A 20065-nucleotide genomic window follows, 5' to 3' on the forward strand; every position below is an offset into this window, starting at 1 on the left:
GTGTTTATTCTGATGTCATATTGTGTATTTACTGGTACTGCCCAGATAAACATGAAGGCAGTCTCATGACTGGTTGAAACTTCTGTACAGGACCGTATGTGTAGTGTCAAAAGGGAACCTGTATATACAGTCCTGTGCAAAAGCCCCAGTCAAATTAACAGTTGCATCTCTACAGAAAACACACTTCTACATATTTTAATACACACTTCCTGTTAATTTACTGAATTTACCTTGTTGGGAAATGATGTCATATTTCCTAGTTTGCTAAATTCAGTAAATAAACAGTAATTGTATATTAAAATGTGCAGTAGTGTTCACTTATTTTCACTCTGCCCTCTCTGATCTCAGCTGTCACCCAAAGACCTTCTTAGTGTTTGTCAGACGAAAGGTTACAGGTCAAGAGTGTTAAAGCTGTGCCTTCCTGACACTAATTATTATAACAGCACACACACACTCTTCCAGCTGTGTGCACTGGAGCTGTGGGGCGTGTGTGTGTGATGGGGAATAATGTGAGGATTATTCAGCGCTGTCTTGTTTCATTATCTAATGAATATTCACCAACTAATTTATCTTTTCTCTATTATCCTGTTTTTATTACCTTTGTATTTTGTTTATGCTTCAGCTGTAGTTTTGCTGCTTGTTCGTTACACAAGCCTTGATTCTAAAAATGTTGGTACAGTGTCTGAAATGTCTAATAAATCTGTATTAAATTGAAAACAAGGAGCGTGTCTTCCCCTGTATTACATTGCTTATCTTTTTAATAACACTACAGGCTGAAGACAAATTGATTCAGTATAATGCCAATCTCCCATTATACAAGTCTACTTGCATGTGCAGGATACTTATGCCATAGGCCATACGGAGTAATACATGCCATACCATGTTAGACACTGGCTTTTGAACTTTACACTGGTAACTAGGCCTGTTACAGTGATACATTTTTTTCTGATGATTAATTAGTTTGGTAATTCCAAATAAATTGTATTGGAGTCCATACCACAGTGTCCAAAGTGTTAGCTACCACAGATTCAGCTTAACCTCTAATAAACAAACATTCCTCACTGCTGCTCTCTAAAGACGTCTGAAGTTTTTGAACTGTTATTTTTGTAAAAACACATATCTCAATAGATTTGATGCAATTGCCTAAACTCAGCTGATTAAAACACACACAAATCTTGTTCTGTTTGTTGGGATATTAATATCTTGCATCCCAACACTGGGTTGCACACGGAGCATGTGACCATACAGAGCAGCCATGCAAGGAGGCTCTTGGGCAGCATCATATTTACACTAGGAGAGTCTTTAACAGTAAATAGGTTTTTATTGCTCCATGTACATGTGTATGTGTGCTATTCACGCTATTCTGTGCTGGGCTATGGGATAGCTGGTGGAGAGTTAGTGCCTACCGTCAAGTAGAGGTGCATAGCTGGAAGTGACCTGCCTGCAATCTCGACTGTTTCGGCAGCTCTGAGTGGCGGTCCTCACTTGCTGTGTGCTCAGTAAAAGAGCATTTGTCTTTCTTTGCTGATGCTACAATATGATTGTAAAAGCTAACAGTTATGAAATATAACTGCAGTGAGCTCAAATAATTGTGAACAGGTGATTATGTACTGATTGTGACAGTCCTAAAGGTATTTTCAGATGAGCTCCAGAGTCCAGAGAAGCCAGCAGCGTTTCTGGACGTCGTTGATTTATGGCTTCCAAAGTACATAGTATAGTCTTAACTTTCATTTGTGAAAGCAGCGACTAACAGTGTTTATTGACAGTGGTTTCCCAAGTGAGCTCCATTGCAGAAACATGCCGGTTTTTAATGTGGTGCCATCTGAGTGGTCAAAGGTCACGGGTGTTCATTTGTGGTTTTCAGCCTTTTTCTTTATGCACAGAGATTTTTTCAGATTACCTGAATCTTTTGATGATACTATGCACTGCACACACTTAAAAAGGTGGCTCTTCAGTGTTTCTTTAAGAAAGAAAATGTTTCTGTGTAGAACCATGAACACTCAAAGAAACCTTTGCATGACTAAGGGATTCTTTGCATCATGAAAGGTTCTTCATATTGATGGAGAGTGTGCTGAAGCACCAAAGAGGCTTCTGCTGTTGTTATGATGTCAAGCTTGTTAAAATAGAAGAATCCTTTTGGGTGCTATATAGAACCCTTTTCAAAAAGATTCTGTATAGAATCATCTACAGCACAATCTCTATCAATCTGAAGAACCCTTTCATGATGCAAAGAACCATTTAATCATGCAGAGGGTTCTTTGAGTGTTCATAGTTCCATATTTCCTGAAGAACCCTTGAAGAACTATAGTTTGTAAGTGTGGGGGGGGGATACCTAAATCATTGCCATCACTCACTGACGAACGTTGTTTTTAAACTGTTGGAATTTTTTCTGATGCTTTATTGAGAAAATGTCAAACCTTGACCCGTCCTCTCTCATTAAAGCCTTTCCTGGATGCTCCTTTTATACCCAAGCATGATTCCATGACCTGTTTATGTGTATGGAACATTTCACAGCATTCCTAGTCCTGAATGGCTCCTGTCCCTGTTTTGGGATGTTTTACAGGCATTTTATATATATATATATATATATATATATATATATATATATATATATATATATATATATATATACACACAAACAATAAAGTTGATAAGATAAAATATCTTTGCACATTTTTGTTTAAATACTTTCTTTCTGGGTCTTTGCTTTTCACATACTGTCCCAACGTTTTTGGTACTGATGTTTGTAAATCATTAAGCGCTGTACTTAACCTACTATTACACAGTATTACACAGACTGTTATTAAAGTTAATCCTGCGCTTCCCTTAATCTGAACCATCAGCATATGTAACACTGAAAGGAGATAAAATTTCTGCTTTATTAAAAAGACTGAACTGAATTCATCACAGTGCATTTACAAATAGTTGTTATTTTCACAGTACTGGATAAAATGGTTGGACACCTGATTGAAAATATATATTTTTGATAACAATAAAGATATAAAAAGAGCATCCCAGAGGAATTCAGGGACGAGTGGCAGGGGCTACTGAAGAAGCAAAAATAAAAGCTAGATTAATTTTGTTTTACACTTTTTTTTGGGGCACAACATCCAATACTTTTATAGTATCGACTGAATTACTTCAATACTACAGGGTATTAAAAACTCTGTGCTAAATTTCTATACCGGCGTAGTCAGTCTTAGCATTACTAAGCCAGTAAGCATGCTTGTTCCTACATCTTTGCTGCTTATTGGCTGTCTAACTTATGTGTATGTGTGTTCTAAATCAGCACTTCTTATTTAGTCTGCAGTACATTGTGGTCAGTAAATACTCCAATGCCCAGCACTCATTTCTGGTTTAAGCCATGCCCACTTTTAGCTTGCAGTTTGTAAGAAAGAGTTCAGAAAGTATCATTCAGGAATTGGTGTTGAAGTCAAGGAATCATTATTGGGAAATTTGGATCAATGTCTTATTTCATAGCTTTGAAATAGTAAAAAAAACAAAGACATTTGAATTGTGGGCGAGCCTTTGACTGTCAGCCGATATCAGATAGAGTTTATGTTTTTTAATGTTTCATATTATATATTATTATATAGCTCCATAGTATATTTTCTTTACAGTAATAAGTAACAAACTGTAATCTTATAACCTCCTGTAACCTCCTTTGCTGCTGTGAATGTCCCCACTGTGGGATTAATAAAGGATTATCTTATCTGGTCTTATCTTATATCAACAAGCCTCAGTTTTATCTGTATATGTGAATATTTTGCCAAACTGCACCAAGAATTAGCATCTATTGTTATTGGATAGCATTTTAACCCCCAAATATTGATATCAGCCACAAAATGTTCACATATAGGTATGCAGTACTAAATCATTGTACCTGGTCATTTAGAATGTTGTAACACTGTCCAGAGTAACATCATATCTGTTTTACAGCCATATGCAAAACATCCCTGGTGAAATTTAGCATTTTGTAGATTTTCGAAGTAAAAATAAGTCAAAATAACGTCTACAGAAAACTTCAATTTGGCATTTTTTTGTACACTTTAGTGCACAATTTCTACTTATATTTGCTGAGTTTAGCGTATTTTATTAAGAAGTAAAATATACAGTGTAAAACATGGACATCTGGGACACTTAGACTGAGACTGGGGCACAGGACAGTAAATTAATGTTTAGTATTATCACTTTATGTCTCCAGTGTTAGAACTGACCTATCTGTCTTTTCCTCTTTGTGCAGTATGATCCGGAGAGTTCGGGCTTCATCAGTACAGAGCGTTTCCGGGACCTGCTGGAGGCCCATGGCTCCGAGCTCGACCCACACAAGCTGGAGGTTCTGTTGGCGCTGGCAGACGGGAATGCAGACGGAAAAATCTGCTACCAGGACTTCGTAAACCTGGTGAGTCCGGAATACATTACCCACAATGCTCACTCTGAAGTTAAGGGAGCTCGTAAATTTCCACCTCGGAATCTCCTACTTCCCACCTAAAAGTGTTCATGCTGTTTCTAATAGAAAATAAAGGCTATATGATAAACAGAAACTCAAAAGTTTAAAACTATTTTAAAGCTTCAAGTGTGATATTACTTCTTGTTCTATGTTGAAGCGTCATCATGTACGTGCAACCAGGAGACGCCAGAGTGGAGGGAGGAATTCTTGTGGTAGATTTTTCCCACTTTATCACAAATGCAGCGTAACATAGTGAAAGCATAATACATAGCAAATAAATAAACACAAAAAAGTAAAATATTCAGTATCTTTAGCACAGAAAATTGATGCACTGATATGCAGAATTGTGTTTATTTATGATGCTTTGAATTTAAAGTTAAATTTAAACAATTCAGAAACTGAAAAAAAGTTGAATTGCATTAGAATTCCCTAACCCTCCCTCCCTCCCTCCCTCCCTCCCTCCCTCCCTCCCTCTCTCTCTCTCTCTCTCTCTCTCTCACACACACAAACACCCTCCACATCTATTGTATGTTTCTCTGTAGGTCCAGATCAGAACACTGGTTACTATTGGTAAAGCCAAGGTCATGTGACTGTTGAGTGTGGGCGTGCAACTGAAAGTGGGGCAGGGAAGAATAAGGGGCACCCAGCTGGGGGTCTCTGTGTGTATGTGTGTGGCATGGGTCTCTATTGTCCTTCACAGAGTGCCTGTTGTAAACACTGTTTATAGGTTGTCACAACAGAATGGGGGTAAAAGAGAAAAAAATAGAATGAAAGTTGTGAAAGAACGAAAGAAAGAACATTACAGATAGACATAAAGAAATGAGAAAGAGGGGAAGAGTGAGAGAATGTGAGAGAGTGATAAAGAACGTAGAGGCAGAATGAAAGAGTGAGAGAAGGAGTGAAAGCAATGGAGAAGGATAGAGAGTGACAATAAGAAAGAGTGAGGGAAAAAGTGTGACAGAGGGAGAGGGAGTCAAAATGAGAGAGAAGTGAGAGAAAGTGAGTGAGAAGGAGGAAAGTGAGAAAGGGAAAAGAGAGGCAGTTAGGATGTTTGACAGATGTAATTTCTATGATGTACTTTCTGTATTTGTATGTATTTTACAACACATCTGCAAAATGGTTTATCAGCTGTTATAAAGAGGAACTCTTTTCAAAATTCCTCCATAATTAAATGGTTAAAACATTAACGGAGTCATTCAGAGCGGTTTGGTGTGAAACGCTCTGTTCTAGAGAAACGTACTGACTCAGAACTGTTCACAGTGGTAATGATAGGAACCAGACATCCACCTCTAAAAGCTCCTCACAGAGAGTTATTACATGAAATGGTTATGAAGACCCTGCCTGATGTGTGAGACACTGTTTTATGATCATTTTGAGAGGATTTTGAGACTAAAACATTTCTTTAAAATCCATCCGTGGTGGAGGTGATTGTGAGGCAAAATTCCCAAGGTCCCCAATGAAAATGTATTATTTCAGATTTTTCACTATTTCCCCATCATCAACATTCCATATAAAACTCAGAAAACAGGTGTGGGTTCACTGGTGGTTTTGGACATCAAATAAATTGTCTATATTTGTGTTGTAGTCATGGCGACCCCTGGTTCCTATCATCACCACTGTAAAGACATCTGAACCATTTCACACCAGACCGCTCTGATTCACTCTGTTTACATCTCAAACACCGAATTATGAGATTTCTTTTTTAAATCACAGAATTACAATTTAAATACTGTATAGCATTACAGTTAAGGAAAACTCACAGTGCAGCTGTGGGGTTTTTAGAGCATGTCCAGCTTCAGCTCCATCTGGACTCCAAAAACACCTGCAGTTCTGCGTCCACTAAGGCAGTGCTGCCCCTGGGCAGCAAGGGAGTGTATACAAGTACTGGTAAATGCTGGTCTGTATAAACATGAAACAACTTCAATAAAAAGCAATAACAGGAAATTGGTACAAGATTGGACTTCCCTTTGTAGAATAGTGGGAGGACAAAGTAAGACAAATGTATATACTGGAAAAAATGACTTACCAGCTTTGAGTGAGAGAAACCGTATTTGATAGCATGTGGCGAAAATGGACAGCATATATATGGACACCATAGAAATGCATAAGGATAAAAGAATACACTTGTTTTTTAAGAGTTTAGTAACCACAGCAACCCCTTTTTCCTACTCTTTTGTTGTGGTGTTTTTTATTGTATACATCTTTATCTACTTGTAAAAACTGAATAAGCACATATATATCTCAAAGGAAACAGCTTCTTTAGCAGATACAGCTGCTTTCTGGGTTCATGCTGAGATGAAGGCAAGGTCTCAAAGGTCATTTCCCACTGTCTGAGGGCATTTATTCAATGGGGGATCCTCAGAATCTTCTTGATCTTCAGAGAAGGCCCTATAATCTTGAAATGGACAACAGAAAATTTTCCAATCAGGATTGTTTTCTGTGTGGTGTCAATGTAGATTAAGCCAAGCAAGCCTTCCCATTGGTCAGGACTTTGGGGACTGGACTGAAGGCCTTACATATTAGTTTAAGACGGTTTTAATTTATTAGTTTTACACATGATTAGGAAATCAATCAATAATGTTTTGATTTAAAGTGGGGGGACTGGTGTAATTGGTCAGATGTCTGTGTTTAATCTAGAATGGCTCAAAAATGTTCTCCTAAAATGTCACTCCTAGCTTAGTGCTAAGTTACAACTAGAGTCCTTTAGAAGCACCAGCAGAAATTAGCACGATCATGGAGGTGGCTTTCCTCCTGATTTTGTGCACAGGTTTTGAGATTGTTTGGCTTGACCTTACGAGGTACATGGACCATCTAATATTTATTCTACACTAATCTGGTCACATGTTTTAGGATTTTGTCAGTTGCACTCTTGGCTTTTGAAATGTCCATGTTTACTTCTGCGCATTGTTTTGTATAAGTCTGATGAGAAACACACATTTCCAAGCTTTGGTCCATGACAAACAGCTTTAGAGCAAGAAATAATATTTTATATTAAAATAATATTTATTTAATATTTGGTAATATGTGAACAAGTTATTATGTAGTACTTTGTTTCTTGCAAGTCTGTTTTTGTTGTATCCTCCTAGACAGTTGTAGACCTAGGCTACTTTCTGTCAAAAAATAGGGTCCTTGGCCATATTGAGCAACAAAACCGAGCGTCACTGGTTGTATGAGCGTCACATTGTATTCAGACGACCAAGCCAGGAGTGTCTAACTTCATTCCTTTCTGGCCACAGCTCTGAGTGTTTTCCTTCTTCTAGTACAGCTCATAAAGCCCTTGCTCATTAACAGATGAGCTGAATTAGGCAGCATGCCACGACTGTTGGTGTGAAAGTAGAGGAGGCAATGGATAGGGCAAGATGGAGGCAGATGATCCGCTGTGGCGACCCCTAAAGGGAGCAGCCGAAAGAAGAAGAAGAAGCCACAACTGGGGTCTGACACATGTGGCCTAGCCTTAACCTCAGCAACCAAAAGAACAGCTTTGTTCCTTTTTTTGGGGAGGAAAAAGCATTTTTCCTAATGCCTCCACAAACACATGTTTAAGTCCCCACAAAGGGATAAATACATGACCCTCCACACACATACTCACTTTCTCTCCCTCTCTCGCTCCCTCTATCTACCTCTGACACGTACACTTTGTCACACAGCTGCTGTCAGCGCTTGAGCTGTGTGAGGAATCCGTAAGCGGTTGCTAAGTAACGGCAGAAGCATCTCCGTGGCATCGCCATGGCTAAAAGGAGAATCACTGCTTCGCAATCACGGCTGTTAGAAAACAAAGAGAGGAAGAACGAGAGAGTGAATGAGAGAAGATGCAAGAGAATCTGCCAAGAATGTTTAGGGTTCAGACAGAGTTCCCAAGTTTCCTCACTTTTATATATATATGTGTGTTTTTAATATACAAGTGTTTGCTCGGGTTTGATGTAATATAGAGACTTTAAAACATCTTGTATTGGACAGTCTATGCAGTGCATATATGGAAACTAATCTGCAGAAACCATCTATTTTGAATGCATTGTTTTTTGTAATGTCATGAAAACTAGAGCATTTATATACATATATATCTATGGGTCATTCTCCATTTTGAGTGGGAAACCATGTCACTAAGGTTGCAGGGCTTAAAAAAAAGCTGCTTAAAATATTAGGCACAGCTCCAAAAGTCAGTATATACATGACTAAATAATATTTTTACCTTACGATTTCTCAGATTTTTCTTGTTTTATCCTGTTTCATAATCGCTCTGCATATGTAAAACAGCTTTTCGCAAAACCGGTTTTCAACATTTGAGAAAAAATTTACTTTTTATATCATACATAATATATAACATTATATACATACTAAATGTATATGTAATACATATTTAAACAAAATTAATTTGTCACAGAGATTGTGGTCACTGGTGTTATTAGGACTATATCATTACACTTTAACACAGTATTTTCAGCTCTATTTAACTGCTTCTTTGGGTCGAGGCTGATCAGAGAGGAAGCATCTCAAGGCATGAGAAGGCGAGTCACACTTGCTCACTATATTTCATTAATTTATTCATAATTGTGTTTATCAGGCAGCACTTAACTTCTATGTGTCACTGATGTTATGTGCTTTAATGGCTGAGTAATAAAAATGTCAAAATATTGTCAAATATTTTTATTACTGATTTTAAATAGTTGCACAAGGTCACTTGTCCACCAATGAGTCAGTCGGTTTACAAAATCCTCAGTTTTAACCCAAATGTCATTGGAGTCATAGTCACTGGTGTTACACAACAGTCATACAACACCAGTGACTGTAAAATATGTTTAGAATTAAGCTCTACTTTTTGTATATATAGTAATAGGAGATGATAGGATAGGATAATAGGAGATGTTAATGGACATCCAATCTTAACAGAGTTCATTTACACTTATAAGACTTAAATGAACAGTTACAATAGCAACCTGTTTGAAAGGGATAAAGAGGTTGTAAAACGATCATTAAAATGAAGTATGACCATTTTTGGTACATGAACACACAAAAATATGAGAGGAAAAAATTAAGTTGGAAAATGGAAATGCGCTCTTGAATACATCTTATATAAATGAATCTTTATAAAATTAATATAAATTTATCTTTATAAAAACGGTTGTATATAGCACCAAAAAGGGTTCTTCAGTTGTTAGAAAAGCTCTGTGTTTATTTGCACAAACGTTTCTGTTTCCTCAGATGAGTAACAAGCGCTCCAATAGTTTCCGACGAGCAATTCTGCAGGGCAGTCGGCAGCTGAAGAGCTCCAGCCTGAGGGAGGAGGTCGGGCTGGGCCTGTCCCAAAGACTCGTCCGGCATGTGGCCTATGAGACGCTGCCCAGAGAGGTGGACCGCAAGTGGTACTTCGACAGCTACACATACTGCCCCCCACCCTGGCTAATCCTGGCCATCACCATTGCAGAGGTGAGGAAAATGAGCACAGCTTCTGAAAGATGAACTATACATAAAGTCTTTTAATAAGATTAGAGGAACTCCAAATGGAAATTCTGTTGCTATAGAATAGCAGTGTTTATATCATACAGTCTCTGGACACAGTAAGGGTCAGTGATAGGGCAAAAATAAAGCATCACAGACATTATGTAGAGCACTGATAGGAGCGTGACACTCTCCCAGTGATTTCTGCGAGATGGAGTTCCTAATACTGGCAGAGTCCATCTGAGGCATCACATTATCACAATCACAGTATATTGTTTTTTTCGAGGTTGCATGCAGTCGGGTGTGTAATGATGCTCAGAATTCATTATTTGATTGTATAGGATACAGTGGAGTTGATTCAATACATCTTTCATGATACAGAAAAATAAGGAGTGGATTATATTATAGATTATGGATTATATTAATATTTCTATTTTCAGTTTATTGGAGCATTCAGCATAATTGATTTATGGTGTCCCAATCAAACACTAGAGCTACAAGCAACCATGCTAATCACAATACATCAATACAATACACTGTGATACAGTTTAATACAAAACAGTATGTTTTTTAAGAGTGAGCCATACGTACTTCACACACAAGCTTAAAGAACTGTGGTTCTGATTAGGCTTCTGAACATGGACTATGCCATGAAATTCATGTCTGTTTTAGTTGAGATAGCTCCAGCTAAGTTCTGCTGCTGTGTTTGCTCCCTCAGATGGTGGTGTTTGTGTATTACGGGCTGCAGCTGGACCGCTGGGTGCTGCAGGTTTCCTCTCCGTCCTTCCTGAAGAGTCCTCTGCCATATCACCCTCAGCGCAGAGCTCAGGCCTGGCGCTACCTCAGCTACATCTTCATGCATGCCGGGTGAGTGCTAGCACTAGCCTTTAGCAGTCACTGCTAGCCTACACTGTACATGGTAATCTTTGTACTTTCATGGGCCTTTGGCTTATGGGACCCTTTAGGCTGCTGCCTACCTTTGAAGACCACCTCTGTAAACATAGTTGTTGTAAAGTTTAAAGTTTGGACTTTCAATAAAAAGTGTCAGTCACCTTGTTGATAAAGGCGGAACCAAGAGAAAGCCTTGTTTTTTGTGGAGATATGAACATGTATAGCAGCCAAAAAAGACAAAAAAAAAGTACATTTTTGAGCAATGTTTGTGTAATTTTGGTCAGATTTCACCAGATTTCAAATGTGTTTTTGAAATAATATTCTAGCTTCCAGGCTTTCAAACCATTCACCATTCAAGAACGTAGGTGCCTGATCTTTATCACTGCCATTCATTGTTAGCCACATGATCGATTTTAAGCCAAGTGGACACCCTATAAAGACACTGATAATCCTATACACCTAATAATCAGCAAGTCATGAAACTTTGTTGAATCCGTTACTAAATCAAAGCACTAATTCAGGCATGCAAGCAGTTAGCACAGTCTCATTGGCATATTGCTACTTTACTCCAGTAGCTTCTGCCAGCATTTTCTTAGTCAGAGTTCTCCTTTAAAGTACCATCTGGGAATTACTACATGTGGAGAAGCAATATTTCTTGTGGCTGTCAAACAATTCATGCTCACTGAAACCTGGCGATGTTTATGCTTACCTAAGTGCTCTGTTAGTGAGCTCGGAGCTAGTCCTGGGGCGGCTGTGGTGCTGGTTCAGCATTAGATGATTAGCTCATTAATTAGCTGTGGAGGTGATGTTTGGAATCTATCAAAACCAGAAGACCGGCCTGTTCTTCTAGGGGCTTCTAGGGGTTTTCTCCTATTTGAACGAGATGTTGCTGTTCCTAAGCCAAGAGCCACATTACAGAGACCTTTCAGTAGTGAAACGTAATCTTCGACTGGATTTATTAGCGGCGTCTCATGATTTGTGTCTCGCTCTGGTCAGATGGTGTGCTCGTGTGATGGTGTGTTCAGATTATTTGGGAATTTGTGGTTTTGGCACAGAATGCTAGCTCTGCAGGGATGTAGTCAGGATTAGCTTTATCTGACTCAATCTGCTGCGGCCGCTAAGCATTCGCAACCCCTCAGTCTTGTTCACAGCAGATCCACAGCACCGCATCGGAGTGGAATTTGGCTTTTATTTACATTTACATTTACAGCATTTAGCAGACGCTCTTATCCAGAGCGACTTACAAGAAGTGCTTTGTCAATCTAGAGAAAGTATCTTTGCTAGTTACCAATAGCTTAGAGAAAAAGACGGTCCTGAGCTCAGATACTGCTAGAAACAAAAAGTCACTGTAGACACCAAGAGAAAAAGGAGCAGAGTTGAACACAGAACTCTGTGCCATTCATTACAATACAATACAATACAATACAATAAACTACAATTCACAGTGCAATACAATAAACTACAATACAATAAACTATAATACACAGTGCAATACAATAAACTACAATACACAGTGCAATACAATAAACTACAATACAATAAACTACAATACACAGTGCAATACAATAAACTACAATACACAGTGCAATACAATAAACTACAATACACAGTGCAATACAATAAACTACAATACAATAAACTACAATACACAGTGCAATACAATAAAATAGAAGTGCAGCTTATAATTTATAAACCCACTTCATGGTGTAGTAAACAGTTTTAAGGTGAATGTGCCTCCCAGTACTGCTAAGCTAACTTCAATTCAAATCAGTTTAATTCAGTAGAACTTGAACTGCCCCCAAGGGTAACTGGTAATAGCTAACAGGGTCTGGTTAGCCTTAGGCAGAATGTTCATGTTACCATGCTAATCGCCGTTAGTGAGCCCAATAATTTTATATTAAATATCTACAGCTAACAGGGCTGTAGTCAGTGCTATCATTCATTGTTAGCCATGTAAGCATTTTTAAGAGACTTGGTTCTTTAGGCGTAGCAGGTTTTTGTGGGTTTCTGTGAGCGGCAGTTGTGTTGACTGCAGGAGAGATGACCAAGGGTGACCAGACTGCTGTGATCCGGTGGACTTTAGCGTGTTCCTGTATTAATGTTCCCCAGTGTGTAATCTCCTCTAAAACCCACTGAGCCTGCTTCATTCATGCACAAACAGGATGGCAGCGTTTAAACATGCAGAACCTGGGCAAGCAGCGCCCGTACACACACCCTTACTCACCAGACAAAGGTCAGTAACTTGGCCTTATCAGCGCTGTGATGGAGACCTCATTACTGCCATCTCCATAGCAACACCAGGCAAAAGTTATGATCAAGTGAGGGGAGACAAGTATTCAGACACTTGTCAGACAGACACACACACACACACACACACACACCTATATATATATATATATATATATATATATATATATATATATATTCATATGGCCTTGTATGGCCAAACTAAATCCATAAAAAATATGTGCATCCAAATAAATATAATTAGTGAAAAGACACTGTGTTAAACACTGACAGCCTTATTTTTAATTTCATAATAGAAGAATGTGATAAAACATAATTATTTAAATGATTGTATTTTATAAAATTGTATTTTATTCATATGACATCTGTAATATGTTCTGTGAAAAAAGGCTCAAAAAATGAGCTGTTGTGGAACTAAATGGGGGGATGGAGTTCCCTCATTGTTTACTTTGGGGGTCTTACATATTTAAGTGCTTTAAATAGTGTCATATTACAGTCATCAAGAGGGAGATTAAAATAATACAGGAGTGATCGAAGGTAAATCTGCAAAAATATCTTTCTGATTGCTGTAACTATTTGCGGATGGTATTACTCTGGCCAGAAGACGACCAAAATAAAGCCCAGGTTATATTCTACTCAGCATTAAGTTGTGCCCCACTCTCGCCTAATAGTCATTAATCTGAACAGTATTAATCCATCTTACCTTCTGTCAACTCACTATGACTTGTAAGTTAAATAAAAGCAGCCAGGCACCAAGTCATTTGCTCAGTGTACTTGCTAGACACAGATGAGTTATTAAGAACTCCAGCTATGCTCCACTTCTTTTTCTCCTTCAAGTCTCTACACTGCTCCATATCTGTGCCCTTCACCTGCCTGTTTCCTGTTTAAAATCACCTGCTTGACTCTAAAATGTCCCCCCGGAGCTGCAGCATGAGTCAGAACACCCGCGCTGACAGATCTGGGTGCCGGAGGGTCAATAAAAATCCAGAATTAGCACGTCTCAAGCCTGGCATCGCCGCAGCACTCACAGTCTGACAGCTAACACAGAGTACCGGAGCCCAGAAGGGCCAAATCAGAAACCAAACCAACTCTCCAGTAATAAAGAGGACAAGGTCAGGGTAATTACCCCTCGACCAGCAACCACCATTCACTACAGCTTTGGATGAACAGTTTGTTTCTAGCCATGTGATGAGATGGTGAAAAGTGGGGGGGGAGTGGAAAAAAATCACTGCAGCTGCAAGATCAGGTCAGAAATACTGTCATTATATTGCAATATTAGTGTTCTTTTATGATTTTAATTATTTTACAGGCACGTTAGCGCAGCGGGAACTCACACTATGAAATTCTGCCCAATTTTAGTTTTAGCCATTTCAGACACACATTTTACTTTACTGAATAGCTGTAGGATGGTGTATTCAGTGTATTCGCTATTACATGAGTTTACTGACATTTTTAAAAGTGTCTATTCTGTATGGGTGTTCGGGGGGTTGGGCCACTTAGGACATGCCAAACCTGGGCCAAAAGTGCTGAGGGGGAAATTAACCAAATACAGATCTGCCCCAACAGTCACACCAGAATTGGCCCTTAAAGGTAGATATGTATACTAAGCTGTCCAGCTTAATACTCATATCTGTCTGTCCTGGAAGTCAGTGCTTGTGTATGTTAGCCAGAATTCACCTAGAATTGTCTGCTATCTGGGATGGATCTGCTAGCTAAGCTAATGTTAGCCATTTTTTCTCTCTTAGATAGCAGCGCTAGCTTAGCTCAGCTAGTGGGCTGCAGGTCCAAACCAGAGCAAACAGGTTTTGGGCAGTAGGATACTAACATTACGGCTACTGAGTGCTGATTGGTTAACATTACAGTTACTGAGTGTTAATTGTTAGTGGTTGGTTAGTGTAGTGGGTAACACCTCTGCCTTCTACACTGTAGACTGGGGTTCAATCCCCACCTGGGTAAGCACCCTACACTATACCAATAAGGGTCCTTGGGCAAGATTCCTAACACCATCTTGGCCTCCCTGTGTAAAAATGATCAAATTGTAAGTCGCTCTGGATAAGAGTGTCAGCCAAATGCCATAAGTGTAAATATAATTGGTTAGCATTACTGGTACTGGGTGCTGATTGGTTAACATTACTGCTACTGAGTGGTGATTGGTTAACATTACTGCTACTGAGTGCTGATTGGTTAACATTACTGCTACTGAGTGCTGATTGGTTAACATTACTGCTACTCAGAGTTCATAAAATCAAATTTATTTGTGGCGCTTTTTACAACGGATGTTGTCACAAAGCAGCTTTACAGAATTCCGAAAAAGACAGAGTTTCAACAGGACTGTAAGAATGTACAGAAACCCCCCGGTGGGCAAGCCAGGGGCAACAGTGGCAAGGAAAAACTCCCTCAGAACTGAGGAAGAAACCTTTGGAGGAACCAGGCTCACCAGGGGGGACCCATCCTCAGCTCGTCATTAGAGTTGACATGAGAGTTCAAAAGCACTCAGAATATATCAGCAGTGTTTTTGCTGTTCTGTAATCAGGACATAAGTGCAAAAATAAGCTTTTACAATCTATAATTTTGCTGTAGTTCTCCATATTAATCCATTCATAAGTTGAGTAACTGGTGTTGAAGTGTTCTGTGCTCTCTTTAGCTGTTAGCCTGTTAGCTGTTGCTGAGCCACTGTCTTGCGTAGGTTTTCTTCGGTTATTTTCTGGCCCTGATTTGGCAGCACATCAAATGGAAAAAGAAACCATTATTGAACAACAGAACAGTACAGTGCTACTGTTGGATAGGGATGGGCAATATGACAATGTAGATAATTATTATGCTAAATTATGTCACAATACGATACAATATGCTTTTCTGAACATACCATGCATATAGTCAGTACTTGTAAAACACTGATCTATATTTAATTATAAAGTGAGCAAAATTAGTCCTGTTAAACTGGATTTAGTGACAAATATTGAACAAAATCATTGTATTTGCAGTTTGAAAATGTAGAACTACTGGTCCAACTGATCTAAAAACATAAGCATTGTGACGTAGTGTGTATTGTAAACATTTCTTGAAGTATCGCAATATTATATTTTTGCCTCGTTGCCACGTCTAGCTGTTGGAATCATTTGGTTGATGGAGCCTGTTTGGTGTTGGTCCTCAGACTGTGTTTTTGACTTGGCCTTCTTGTTAAAGCATCCTGCACTAGCACCCAGCCTCTCAGTTACAAATAATAAATACCTTAAAATGTATTGATTTTAAAACCAGACACTTTTGAGTTAGCTTGTAAAACTAATACCAATAATAATCATTATTGTTTATGGTTGGTGTGTTTTTTGATGGTTTGTAAAAGAGCAGTTAACACAGTAAATGATTTTTCTAAATGTTTTTGAATCCCCTATAATTCTCTGTCAGACTCAGGGTTTGGAGATGGAGGGATGTGTGTGTTGGTGAGATTTCTGCTGCTGTGCGTTCATTATTAAGGATTAGCCACTCTGTTTCCCCCATCACAACTAAGCCTGAAATATAAGCTGTGGAAATGTTTATGGGTAAAGTCTGCTAGCAGCAGGCAGAGTAGGTTTTAATCACAGCTTTATTTGGGATGGATGAACTGTCCGGGTGCTCTGATGTTTTAATGGATGAGAGGATGACTGAAGCCTCATCACCTCATCATTTTCCCATTTCATTACATATCACAGGACAAGGCTAATGAAGGCTTTTTACTGCTCAGCTCTTTACCTTTGCAAAGAAGGTAGAATATGTAGTGAAATCAGCTGACGTAGGTGGAACAAATGCAGATATAATATGCACCTCAATGGATTATACACACTTAAAAAAGAAGGTTCCTTAGGGTTTCTTTGGTAAAGCTAAATAGAACCATTTCTTTTTCCTGTCCTTCGAGTGTTCATGGTTCTGTATAGAACCATTTACTTTGCTAACGTAGCATCTTTTTAAAGAGTGTAGTTGATGTAGCTATTGCGTAGCTGTTGTTAGATATTGTTGATTAATGCTGAGCGCCCCCTGCTGGCTGTGTGTGTGACAGGATTGAACACCTGGGTCTGAACATGGCCATGCAGCTGCTGGTGGGAGTGCCACTTGAGATGGTTCACGGAGCCGCCCGGATCGGCCTTATCTACCTATGCGGAGTCCTGGCGGGTGAGTGTAACCGCATTATTCGCATCTCATTTCCAAATAATGACCTAAAACAAATTGGTTTTATATTACAAAAACACTGGATGCAAACTTTTCAACAGCGGTTTAATACAGAATCACTCACACTGAGAAAAGTGCTGCATTTAATTTATTTGATTTGAATATACATGTACATTTGATGTACATCATTTCCACATTAATAAAATATATCACATTAACACTTTTCTGTTTTTCACTTTACTTGCTTTTGCGTATGTGTTGATACAGCACTGTGCAGAAAAGGACACACCCCAACCTCATCACCCCACCCCACTCCCGCTTCATTTAAGATTAAGAGACCCTTATTAGTCCCACAATGGGGAAATTTCAACTCCGCATTTAACCCATCCATGAAGTGAAACACCACATACACACTAGTGAGCGCACACACACACACACACACACACACACACACACACACACACTAGGGGGCAGTGAGCACACTTGCCCAGAGCGGTGGGCAGCCCAATCCGCAGCACCCGGGGAGCAGTTGGGGGTTAGGTGTCTTGCTCAAGGACACCTCAGTCATGTGCTGTCAGCTCTGGGGATCGAACCGGCGACCTTCCGGTCACGAGGCTGGGTCCCTAACCTCCAGCCCACGACTGCCCCAATTTATTATCATCCAGTCAAAATAGCCAATAAGTACATGTTCATTCAACAACAAACAAGCAGAATTAGACAGATGCCTCAACAACTACATCAACTATCAGCTGTCTGAGTGTTGAGTGTGTCACTCTTTACCTTTAGTACAGCTTCCATTCTTTTCAGGAGACGTACTTTCAGGTTCTCAAAGACACACCTCCACAGTTCAGTCTTAGAAGCTGGTTGATCGTTTTCTGAAGTAATCAAACTCATTCAGTGGTGTTGAGGTCTGGACTCTGGGCTGGTCAGTCCATTGTTCAGTCTTTGTTTGACGTGTCCGTCTCCTTTTCTCAGTGAGGTTCTTCTTGAACAGCTACACATCCTTTCAGACCCATAGCGCTGAGTTGTCTTCTCACAGTGGAAGGGTGGACAGACCCACGTGTGAATGTTTTCAGATAAATGTAAAATATATTTTTTATTTCAGTTTTGGAAACTCCGGTTTTTCACTTATTTTCCATTGGCTTTCTCCTTATGCAATAAGATTCAGCGCTTTTTCCAGTGATATAAAGAACGATATTAAGCAGCTGTGTGTATTGTTGGTTATTTACTATAAAACTAATGTTTATTATGATCAGTAGCAGAGTCACTGCGAGATTTAGGCGTGTCTGTGTGCAGAGCCAGCTGTGTGTACGTCTGTCTGTCTGCGAGATTACACCTTCTAATCATGTGTTTCTAGTGACTGTGACCGTAATTACAGACGGTGCATGAGCTTTCATCTTCATCCTCAAACACCCCACACGCCATCTTTACACACACGCCTGTGGCTCACATTCTACTTTTTCTTGCATTTTATTTTCCTTACTGTGGTTTTATGAACAAAAACCAGTCATAACTCATTTTTATAGCCTCTCTGTATCTCTCACACTAAAATGTGCTTTGGTACTGTGCCTTAAAGACTTTAAGACTAATATATATGTAAATGAGCTCTGATCTGTTTGGTTGTCCTCTACTGTACTTCATACAAAAAGCAGTCTGGGCTGAGACCCTGCTTATAACTTCAGCATGAGTGGGCGGGGCTAAACTGCTGTAGTCTGCATAGGGGAATAAATGTAAATGTGTTTGTTTTTCTGACATCGCAGGGACAAATCACACGTTCAGAACCGGCTCAGTTTCTCAATATGGACTGTAACTTTGACCATGTTTATATAGTACAGCAAACTCAAAGGCTGCTGTAGCTAATAATGGAAGCTTATCAGTGAGCACAATTAGCATGGTGCTAACTGCATGAAGGCTGCACTCTGAGCATGACGTGTAATTTTACTGTAACTTAGCTGTTATCCAGATTTAGACGGATAGTGGTAGGGGGCGATGTTCTGGTTCATCTGGTATGCTGGTTGAAAGTTTTCTTAAGGTATTAGTTGTTATTGTTGTATGGATATGCAAATCAATGCAGGTAATGTGATGTACAAACAGTGCAGAACATCCTAATTCACCTCTTGTGTAGTGAGCTGCAGTCTGAGGTCAGTTAGTCTAGTTCATTGTCAAAGGAGCAACATCAGACTCTAATGAGTTAATGAGTTAATGGGGAAAAGAGAGCGGAAGGAAACGCCAGTCTCTTCTTTGCATTTTAGAGTTTTAATTAGCATTTATAGATTCAATAGATTCAGTGAAGTACTGTGTTCACAGACATCGGATGTCAAAAACTATGGAGCTGGAACAGCTTACTTACTGTCTAAAAGATAAAGGAGACATTTTTCAGAAAATGTGGGAACCACTTATGGACCTCTGACTACTTTATGTGGCTGGCACTGTCTGTTGTGATTGGGTAGTTACAGGATATGTATTGTGACCATTTTTTAATTTATTTAAATGTATTTATTTTTGTATGCAGTACCCCCTTTATTGTATTTTATTTTATTTTATGGGTTTTGTTATGAAAAAACATAAATACGATGAATAAAGAATTTTCTTTTTTTTTTTTTTATGTGTTTCTGAGGCCATGCAGTGATTTCCACTACAGAATCCTGTCTGTTTTTAATGCAGTGATGTCTGAGGGCCCAAAGATCACGGCCAGCAAATACACGTTTTTGGCCTCGTCCCTTGCGCACACAGATTTCTCCAGATTCTCTGAATCTGTTAATGATAACATGCACGTAGATGAGGAAAAGCAATGGTTCTTTTCTATTTTACATTGAGAACTGTTGTTCTTGAAAGCCTCGGCCTCTCTGGGATGCTTTTTTATACCCATACATGTTACTGACCTGTTGCCAGTTAACC

General features: G+C 39.1%; 1 protein-coding gene across 3 annotated transcripts in view; it reads left to right on the forward strand.

The window, feature by feature from the left end:
- rhbdl3 (rhomboid, veinlet-like 3 (Drosophila)) overlaps positions 1 to 20065 on the forward strand; it is a 68432-nt gene that overhangs the window by 41271 nt on the left and 7096 nt on the right. For all 3 annotated transcript variants that reach the window (XM_017693087.2, XM_017693088.2, XM_037536587.1), the window contains 4 exons: positions 4244 to 4402; positions 9650 to 9874; positions 10605 to 10753; positions 17058 to 17170. In XM_017693087.2, coding sequence (XP_017548576.1) covers positions 4244 to 4402; positions 9650 to 9874; positions 10605 to 10753; positions 17058 to 17170 — 646 coding nt within the window. The remainder of the gene's footprint in view (positions 1 to 4243; positions 4403 to 9649; positions 9875 to 10604; positions 10754 to 17057; positions 17171 to 20065) is intronic.

Source organism: Pygocentrus nattereri, chromosome 30 (genome assembly GCF_015220715.1).
Source record: "Pygocentrus nattereri isolate fPygNat1 chromosome 30, fPygNat1.pri, whole genome shotgun sequence".
Lineage (NCBI taxonomy): Eukaryota > Metazoa > Chordata > Actinopteri > Characiformes > Serrasalmidae > Pygocentrus > Pygocentrus nattereri.